Raw genomic sequence first — 10,000 nt, 5'->3', positions numbered from 1 at the left:
CAGAGATCGACAGAAGCAAAATCAAATTAGGGGCATCTATAATCGAAAGGTGAATTTCAGGTCGAATTTGCTTTATTTCAGTGTCGATCAAGTCGTATCTCAGCCGCAGAGTAGAGGAGCGCGATGACGTCAGCGCGCACACGCAAAACCTTTACGTGACTCAACGGCGCGTCTGTTCTCGAGCGTGCTGTCACGTGACGAGCCGTGACGCGGCGGACGAAATATTTTTTATACAATCAAAACGTCTCTTTTGCACCGGAATTTTTAGAGACCTGTAAAGCGTGTTCTAAAACCCTCAAAAATGTAAACATTAATCTCCCAGACCCCAACAGTAAGCATTCCCTCGAGGAGACAATTCTAAGCTTCATCCCGTGCCTGCCAGAATCCGCGGCATCTCGGCACCCACACCCCACCCACCCAATGCATTTGATGCATTTCCCTCATTAAAGGTGAATTTCAGGTCGAATTCGCTTTATTTCAGTGTCGATCAACCTCATGCATTGCGAAAGGTGGAAGCATAATTGAATTAGAAGTTAAAATCAGCGCGCGAGACCGTGTTGAGGTCTCCGGCGCACCACGAGGCGGATAAAAACTATAAAATCGGAACGAGAGCAAATTTTAAAAAAATGGCTCGTGTTGTTCTAGATAATAGTCCATAGTATCTGAATCACGAATAACATTTGATCTCTCTTGATAAATGAGGGAGGAGATACGATTTGAAATCGATGATTTTCGCAACTTTGACAGCCTCGTGACGTTGACCTCGACCTTGGACGAAAGTTATATTGTTGTGCATGTCTCATTGCCCTCGATCCATTCCACTATTGGTTATTTGTCTCCACTCGTTTTGATTGTGGACGGACGGACGGACGGACAGATGGGCGGACAGACTTCGAGACTGGCTTTATTAGGTCATCTCTACTGAGATGTAGAGATGACCTAAAAATGGAAACAAATGAAAGGCATAGGCTCTGTTGGTGTTCATGCACAACTACTACTTCTTTTAAAGACCCTAATTATTATTTGCACCTTGGGGGGAGTGGGCCGGGGTTCGGCCAGTGAGGGTATCTGGCCAAATATTTTCATGAACCGGCTGGCTCAGTCTGAGGTTCCACTGATGGTGGCAGAGAGTTGGAATTTGTCAGGGTGACAACAAAACTTCCCTTACACTTCACAAAAGACATCATGATATAATATCTTCCATTCACAACCAACAGACAGGACATCCAGCTAACTGTCCATCCTAAGGATGGCGGCACTTTGTGATGAATAAGCTGGCTGCAAAGTACGAATCTGACAGTTCATATTCCAGTTGGGAATTGAACCCAGGGAGGACCACTCAAAGGAAAGTGCACCACCTCTGAAGTATACTGACTGTCCACTTATGTCATGATATGCTTAATATACCACAACTATTTGCTGTTTCTATTCACACTAAAAAGTGATCTTCAGCAACACAATAAGTATTTTGCATAATGAAAAACGTGTCCTGGTTGAGTTTGCTCAAACAATGCCCACTTTGAATTTGAAGTCTTTTTCTTAATTTATGTGCAGCACAAGGCTGCGGGGTAGCATCACTGGCTGAGGGTGCGGCTGATGCAATGCTCTCTGCTGGTGAGGACAGAAATTTGTAAGTTATTCAGGGTGCCAGCAAAGCTCGCGACTCTTCGTGAAGAAAACCGTGGGATCTTTAACGTCTACCAAGGAATGCTGGTAGACAGAACGTCCTTTTAACATCCATCCGAAGGACAGCACACATATTGATGAATCACCTTGCCTGTGAAACACAGGGATGACAGTTTCAAGCTGGGTTTGGATTCAAACTCAGACGAGAGAGCTGAGCTAAGCTCGAGTGTGCATAGCTCTCGGCCATCCTGTCAGCCCTTAAATTTGAAGTGATATGCGGTTTCAATGCTGAATGCATTTTATCTTTCAACGTCTATCGGATCATGGAGCGGTGTTGGTGATATTCAGCTTCAATGTCATCCAGTATATTACCCATCAAAGTGATCAACACTTATCATCTTTAAAATGGTCTCATCCCACCTTCAGATTAATATACTCAACTGTAACGGAATTTAAGGAACAATTTGATATTCCGACTGCACAAAAGCAAAATTGAGTGAAGACTCAATTTATTACAATTTCTTCTCATTGTTTAGTGCTTTCAATCCACTCTTCTTTCATACAGGCTGTTGTGGTGGGAAGTGACATTTTTCAAATTGTTTGAAATACAGTTCCCAATGACAAAGAAAGAAACTTTCTTCATAACTAAATACATCATTTTATGTTTCCATCGTGATTTGTGCAGATTTTTACCTTTATGTCCCCATGCGTCATGTTCAGGTTGTGCATGTAACCAAAGGCAGATGCAGCCTGGAAGAAGAACAAATACAAATGGTTATGGGATGGATTTGTAAATCAAGCATCTGATAATGTTCAAAATCACACTGGTCAATCTGCTGGACTGAGTTTCGAAACAAATCATTTGGAGAGAAAGTGCATCATCATGAGTGATGATGCTCACCTGAAGAATGATGGGCTTGACAAGCTCTTCTGAAAATTTACCTTGAGTACGCAGCATGCGGCTGAGTGTATCTGTAAACAAGAAAGGCTGTGAGACCCCTTAAGAATAGAAATGTATGTGCAGGTATGACGTGTATAAGAGGCTCTGACAAAGGTTCTGATTCTCAACTCGCTCTCAAAAAATCAGTTGCCCCTCATGTCCTATGGTTGTGGACATACGGTACTCCAACCCTTTTGTTGATAAAAGCCATTGAGCATTTTATCCATCAGCACAGACAGACGTGAACCTTCAGTCAGATTCAGTTTCACCCACAATATTTGGCAGGGGTTAAGGTCACTTCCTGTATAACTTTGCTCACGGGAGACAATACTGTTAAAAAATGACTGAGGGGTTGATTATTCATCAGTTGTTTCATGATCAGCATTAACAGAAGTGTTTTGTATCCCCTGTTGGTGACAGCTGGGAGTGGACATATAGGATGTGACTCCAGACGCTTCAAAACAGGGAAGATCACCATCACCCTCACCCTCGTGTCTGTCTCTTCTCCCTCTATTCCTTTTGTTCTTATCACTAAAATCACCCCCAACCCCCCAATTGTCCTTTAACATTATACAACTCCATATTCAACACGGTTCGTCCACGTGTGCTCGGTGTGACCCTCACACATGCTCTGAAAGAATGGTGTATCCACGTGTGCTACTTCAGCACGACAGGACCGCGTACGTGACACTTGTGGGGCAGCTGAAGAGACCGCACCATGGGGTTTGGCGGATTTGGCTTTAAAAGGCAGCGGCGCTGATGCACCAAGGAGAGATGCCAACACGACAGAACAGGCACGCCAAACCCATGTGAAAGGCTCTGAAGGGTGAGCCTGCGGAAATGAAACATTGCTGCCAACCTGCCAGACCAGCCTGCGTTATGACTCCAGATGCTCCATAACAAGGAAGACCACCACCTACAAGATGCCATTCTGTATACTCTCCTGCTTGTCCTGTGTCCTTTCCCAGTTCAAGCATAGCCGTTGCAACCGACTGTCAGGTTAAGCATGCCATCACTTTCTTCCATAATTCCTATTCCAGCTGCTTTCCTGTTTACTTACTGTGCCGCATTCCCATTATTTATTGATGAAGAAGGCCCCCCCCCCTTTTCGCATGGCAGGAGGCATATGTCTGTTGTAGTGTTTGTTTCTGGAGATAGTGCCCCCAAATTATAATGGTAACCCAGAGGTTCTTACACGCTGAGAAGTACGAAACCACCATATAGGTTTTTCTGCCGATTTCTGAGCTCCATCTCGGAGCCGGCTGGGACTTTCAGAATTAAATTTTGCGTTAATAAAATGGGAATAAAAAGTATATGGGGTGGACAATTGTTTTTGACATTGACCTATTTTTGTGAGGTCATGACCTAATTACAGAAATTTAAACATTTTTTTTCACCATAACTTTACAAAGGTTTGAGCAATCAGAACAAAATTTCCCCCTCCAGATAGGGGGATGCCATCATTGTGGGAGATGCCAATGATCCGAAATGCCCTGGTTTCTACAGCGTGAAGCCGAGAAAGGTGGGAGGCAGAAGCACCAGCCCAGAGGGGAGAGCAGTACTCCATCAGGCTGCGGACAAAAGCTTTGTAAGTGGTCAGGAGCTTCCTCGATTTTTGCAGGTACAGCAGATGGCAGGTGGGCCGAGGAAGGACTTTGCATAAGGGAGGATTCCCAGTCGGCGACTGGCTTTGAAAGCCATGTTGGAAATGTGGCTTTCCCAGGAAAGGTCATGGCAGATAGTGAGACCCAGAAGCTTGAAAGAAAGGACTTCTTCCAGAGGATTGTTGAGAAAGTGGATGGGGTTTTTTTTTCTAAACGGTCCTTTCGAAGAGACATAGTGAGAGTGTGAGATTTGTCCGGATTGAAAGACATGTTCCACGTGTTGGACCAGTTTGTGATTTTATCCGGATCTGAAGTGAGCGAAGAAGCTGCTGCTTGCCGGTCTGAGGGATGACCGATGGTATGGCAGATGGTGGAGTCATCAGCAAAGAGATATAGAGGATTTTCCAGAGTTGGAGAGGTCATTGATGAAAACCAGAAAAATAACAGGGCCCAGAATACTGCCTTGAGGAACTCCAGCCTGGACAGGAAGAGGGGATGAAAGAACTCAATTTAGGGCCACACGTTGACAGCGACAGGAGAGGAAGTCTGTGAGCCATGAGTGGAGATGGCCTTGGATACCATAGGAAGAGAGTTTGGTGAGCAGGGCAGGGTGCCAGACTGAGTTAAAAGCACGTGATATGTCCAAGGATACGGCTCGGATTTCCTGTCTGGCATTGGGGACTTCCATCCATTGTTGGGAGAGCAGAAGCAGCATATTCAGGGTAGAGTGACCTGGTCTGAAACCAAATTGATGATCGGAAATCAAGCCATTGGAGAAGAGGAAGGATTTAATGTCTGAAGTGATGATGGATTCCACAACCTTGCTGATGATTGGGAGAAGGCTGATTGGTCTGTTGTTGCAGGGATCTGTTTTTGCACCTTTTTGTGCAGGGCAGTGATGTTTGCTGATTTCCAAGCAGATGGCAGATGACCTTGAGCAAATGAGAGGGTGGACAGAACAGAGAGAGGGTGAGCAAGAGCAGAAGAGCAGGCTTTGAGGACACTTCGGCTGATGCCATCTGGACCGGTTGCAGAATCTGAGTTGAGGTTTGACAGCAAGCTCTCCACCTTGTCAGGAGAAAAGGACACAGAGTCCAGGCATAGTTGGGTGCGACTGGGTAACGGGGGGAGATAAAGTGATGGGTTTTGGACACAAGATTTAGCTGCAAACATCGAGTTTAGGCATTCAGCTTTTTCACGTGCGGGATCAGCAGTGCGGCCATTTGAGGTAAGGGAGGGGATGGATGGGGAACATACACCAGAAACAGATTTGATTAGATGCCACCATGATTTTGAGGAGGGAGAGAGGTTTGAGAGTTCAGACTTGAGATTAGAAAGATGTTGTTTTCTGGCTCTCCTGAGGGTAGATACACACTTGTTCCGAGCTTTATGGAAGGAACTGAGATTGCCCACAGTTGGGTTTGCTTTCCACGAGGCAAACGCAAGTTGTTTCAGGACAAATGCCTCAACAAAAGCTTCAGTGAACCAAGGGCGGGAGGAAGGGTAGGACACCTGAAGACGAGAGGGGATAATCTGTGCATGAGGGAGAGCAAGTTTCTTTGAAAGAATTCACAGGATGAGTTGATGTTGGAGAAAGTAGCGATAGGAGACCAGTCTATAAGTTTGATGGCCACTTGGAGACCCTGCCAGTCAGCTTGAGTGAAATGACAGACTCGACCGCGGTGAGGTGGTTCTCTGATAATAGCCAGAGAGATGTCCATTTTGACAAGGACATGGTCAGAAGAACCGATTGGAGCGGAGTAAGAGCAGCAGATATTGTCAGGGGAATTTGTCAAAATCAGATCCAGAAGAGATGGAGTACCATTGGTTGAGATCCGGGTCGGGAAGTTGAACGATTGAGTCAGTCCCAATGAGTCGAAGAAAGCTTTTGCTGAGGTGCCATGACAGGTGAGAGAGGTACCCACACATAGCCAACTGGCATGATTACAATTGAAGTCACCACATATGAGGAAGAGAGAGTTTGGATGAGAAGATAGAAGTTGGTCCATGTTTTCGGATAGTGAGGTGTAGATGGAGTCATCACTGTTAGGTGGACGGTACAGTACACATATAAACATGGGGTGGGAGTGGAGGGGAAGCAGTAGCCAGAGGTATTCCTGGGGGTGTGGGTGAGTGAGGGCAGTGCATGGAGAGTGAGGAATAGATTATTTGATGAAGAGAGCAACTCCCCCACCAGGACGAGGCTCAGCTCTGTCATACCAGAGGAGGGAGTAACCAGGGAGAGATACTTGGAAGTCAGACACGTCTTGGGGGAGGAAAGTTTCTGTTAGGCAGATTATGTCTGGTTTGTCAGTGGCAAACTGTATGGAAAGATCTGAAAAGTTTTAGTGAAGGCCCCGGATATTTGAGGTCCAGACTTTTAATGAAGAGGGTGGGGAGGAGGCTTTGGGTGCAGGGGGTGGGTGGGAGGGGGAAGGTAGGACAAGGGATGAGGGGGGGGGTAAGGAGGGTTGGTGAAAGAGTGGGGGGGATTGCAGAATAGTTCGGGGAGGGGGCCGGATGAGGAGGAGAAAAGACTCTGTGGTGCTGGAGGAGAGGGGGGACAAGAGAGGGGAAGAAGGCAGTTGAGGATTTGAGGAGGTGCAGTGAAGAGATGGAGGTGAGAGGGCAGTGGAGGGAGGCAGCTTTGTGGATGAGAGGGGGAGCAACTTTGAGAAGGATGAGTGAGGGGATGAATGGTAGGAGAAAGGTGAGGGGAGAGTTTTTGAGAGAGGTGAGAGGGAGGCTTGGAGGGAGAAGAGTGGGATGGTTGCTTTGAGAGTGAGGAGAGGGGTGAGTTGGCACTGAAGTTGGAAAAAAAGAATGGTTGATGGAAAGCAAACATTCATAGCAAACTGGGGTTTTTTTTAAAGTTTTAGGTCAGAGATGCGATTCAACACATTTCTTGATGGATGCAATAAAGGCGAATTCAGAGAATGGAGAGAAGAAACGCTGTAACAGTTGTATTTTTTAGGCAAGGTATGAAGGAAAGGTCGAATTGAGAGCAGTCTGTTTAAATAGCAGAAGAATAGTGCAATATGATCCAGTAAGGAGTACCACACGTGTGAAAGAGGAAGATGAAGCATTATACGAGATCGTTTTTATTATTATTATTATTATTATTATTATTATTATTATTAATGTTTGAGAGAGTTTTCAACAGATCAGGTCATGGTAGTGTTGTAGAAAAAAAAATTGAGGAAGAAGAAGAAGAAGAAGAAGAAGAAGAAGACTCGTGAGTGTGCAAGGAGAAAGGTAGCGTTTTTTTGTTTGTTTATTTTATTTTTTGATTTAAGATAAGAAATAGTGATGAGTTGGGAGGGATGGGGGACGTTAGGAAAGTAGGGAAGAGAGAAATTGAAGGTAATGGGGAGAAAAACCAAAACACGATCGTACCCGAGGGGAACCGGTAGGCCTCAAGCCTCAAGGGTAGGCCTCAAGCACCCAGTAAGACAAGGTCGACAAAATCTCACAAAATAGCACGATTTTTGAAACAAAACTGAACTAGGAACACACAGTAACATGTTGGTGAGAAAATAAACAGTTAAAGCAGGACAAATAACGACCAGAAACTTAACTTTGAGATCGTCAGCAGAGAGATTGCATGTTATTTATATCATACCACTCCAAATTGAAGGTCAAGGAGAAAAAGCACATTTCAGAGATTGCAGATCATTGCCAGGACTTGTTTTGTGTGGTGTTTGTATCGTTTTGTGTGGTGTATTTTCTGTGGCGTTTGTGTACTGGTGTATTACGTAATTATAACTGTCACTTTATAACTGCTTATATCCCTGTGTCATAAGAGGCAACCAGGGTTGCGTCAGGAAGGGCATTCAGCGTAAAACATGTGCCAAATCACTATGCGGATCATACGGATGATCCGCTGTGGCGACCCCTAACGGGAGCAGCCAAGAGAAGAAGAAGAAGAAGAAGAAGACTTTATAACTGCTGGCAGTGATGACCGGGTTCCATGAAGTCCCGCTTTGATGCAACTCTGCTGTGATCGGACACCTGAGCCAGACCCATGATGTTTTTTAAAATCATTATTCAATTGAATTTAGAATGGGATTAAGCAATGAATAAAGGAAAACTCACCTGCTTCGAAAAACTCTGTTACCATGAAACACTGATCTGTGGAGAGTGTTACACCAAGTGCTTGAACTATGTGGGGATAGTGGAGTGAAAATAACATAATAAACATTAGAAAGATCATTCCTAAATTCTCTTTACCCACTTTGCCTTTAACTAATTCTGGGGTTGGCTTAACGGTTGAGGTGGCTGGCTCAAGATCTTAGGATCTTGAGTTTGAGCCCCTGTTTGTGTGGTTTGAATAACACCAGGTGGGTTAACTCAGCCTGTCGCCCTTCCAAGGTCAGCAAAATGAATACCAGTTTACTGGCAACAGGGGCACTGCAATAGCAGCATAGCCATGCTTCCAGAAAATGATGCAACCAGCAGCCACAGGCTTTTATCCTTGTTTCAGAAATGTTGTTTCTCAATGAATGTTTTCATTTCTCAATTCTTAAGTTACAGAGCATCTTGATAAATAACAATCATAAACTGATTCTTTCATTTTCGAGTAGGCCCTTAAATAAACTTGAATATTCTGTAGAGTATGGTGAAAAAACAAAATGACAAACTTCAACATGGTTTTCAAAACCAAGCAGAAAACAGAAAAACCACGTGTCTGCTTGCATGTTCGATTAACCAAGAGGGAAGATCACAAGATGAGGGCTGGCATGACGTATGCCAGGGATGCGCAGTTCACTTTGAGCTGCCTTGCTGGGGTTCATATATCGACCAAGCTATAAACTGCTACCCTGGAATTTGGCGTGCATGAAGTTGCATCAATATGAGCACCATCCATCGGAAGGACATCAAGCCAGAGGATCCGTCTGCCAGCACTGGCCGTTGGTGGACGTGAAAGATCCCACAGCATCAAGCCAGAGGACCCCCACAGCATCAAGCCAGAGGACCCCCACAGCAAGAGTATGTGAGTAGTCACTGCCACCGTGAACCAATTCAAAATTCCTGCCACCGTGAACCGTCCATCAAGTCTGAGCAGCTGGCTTGTGAAAGACTTGGGCCAAAATTTTCCCGAGCTGACCGCACAAGATGGTGAGATGGTGAGAATGATAGGAGCTGTTAAAAGAAGTTGGAGTCGTGGTAGTACCTCATGATGGATATAATATCAATAAGCGGTGGATAATTAACTATTTACAGATGTCCTCATGCTAATGTTCATCAAGTTGTATATTGATACAGGTGAGTAAACCGTATGAGGAAATTGTTCCTTTAAGATGGCATTTACTTTAGTCTTTCACGAACAGGATACTTAAGATCGTTATAGCAGGCATTTGCAATTTGTTCAGGGAGCCGGTGATAAGTCACTTCACATATGACATCATGGGATCTATAATATCCATCAACTAGTGCTTGCAGATGGAACACTCAGCTTAACGTTAATTCAAGAGACGCCACACTTTGTAATGTAACGTTCAGCCAACGAAAAACTAATCTAGTAGTTTATAGTCGGGTTGGGAATTGAACCCATGCGAGAAAGTGTGATCCTGTCGGAAGAATAATGTTATCGGAACATGACAAGGAAATGTGGTCAAATCGATGGAGCATATGGGGTTTGAATCTGGGATTCCAGCACTATGAATTGTGTCACATGGGAATGTCAAAAAGGCAAATCCAAATGGATTACTTGTAACTCGCAAATACCACCTGTCGCTTTGCTGCCGGAAATACTAAAGGGGGGAAGGAGAAAAAGAGGGGGAAGAGGGAGAGAGGGGTGGAAGGGGATGGGGAACGAGGCAGGTGGAGG

At 44.9% G+C, this 10,000-nt stretch overlaps 1 protein-coding gene across 1 annotated transcript in view; it reads right to left on the bottom strand.

The window, feature by feature from the left end:
• Window positions 1-10,000, bottom strand: part of LOC147018637 (sperm motility kinase 2B-like) — a 114,093-nt gene that overhangs the window by 84,183 nt on the left and 19,910 nt on the right. Inside the window, exons 4-6 of the mRNA XM_085898519.1 lie at window positions 8,266-8,331; window positions 2,528-2,598; window positions 2,320-2,376 (exon numbers count right to left, since the gene is read on the bottom strand). Coding sequence (XP_085754645.1) covers window positions 2,320-2,376; window positions 2,528-2,598; window positions 8,266-8,331 — 194 coding nt within the window. The remainder of the gene's footprint in view (window positions 1-2,319; window positions 2,377-2,527; window positions 2,599-8,265; window positions 8,332-10,000) is intronic.

Source organism: Eptatretus burgeri, chromosome 10, assembly GCF_056783735.1.
Source record: "Eptatretus burgeri isolate ZD-2024b chromosome 10, Ebu_testis_v1, whole genome shotgun sequence".
NCBI lineage: Eukaryota > Metazoa > Chordata > Myxini > Myxiniformes > Myxinidae > Eptatretus > Eptatretus burgeri.
The sequence above is the reverse complement of the archived record's forward strand: the minus strand, read 5'-3'. Positions and strand labels throughout refer to the sequence as shown.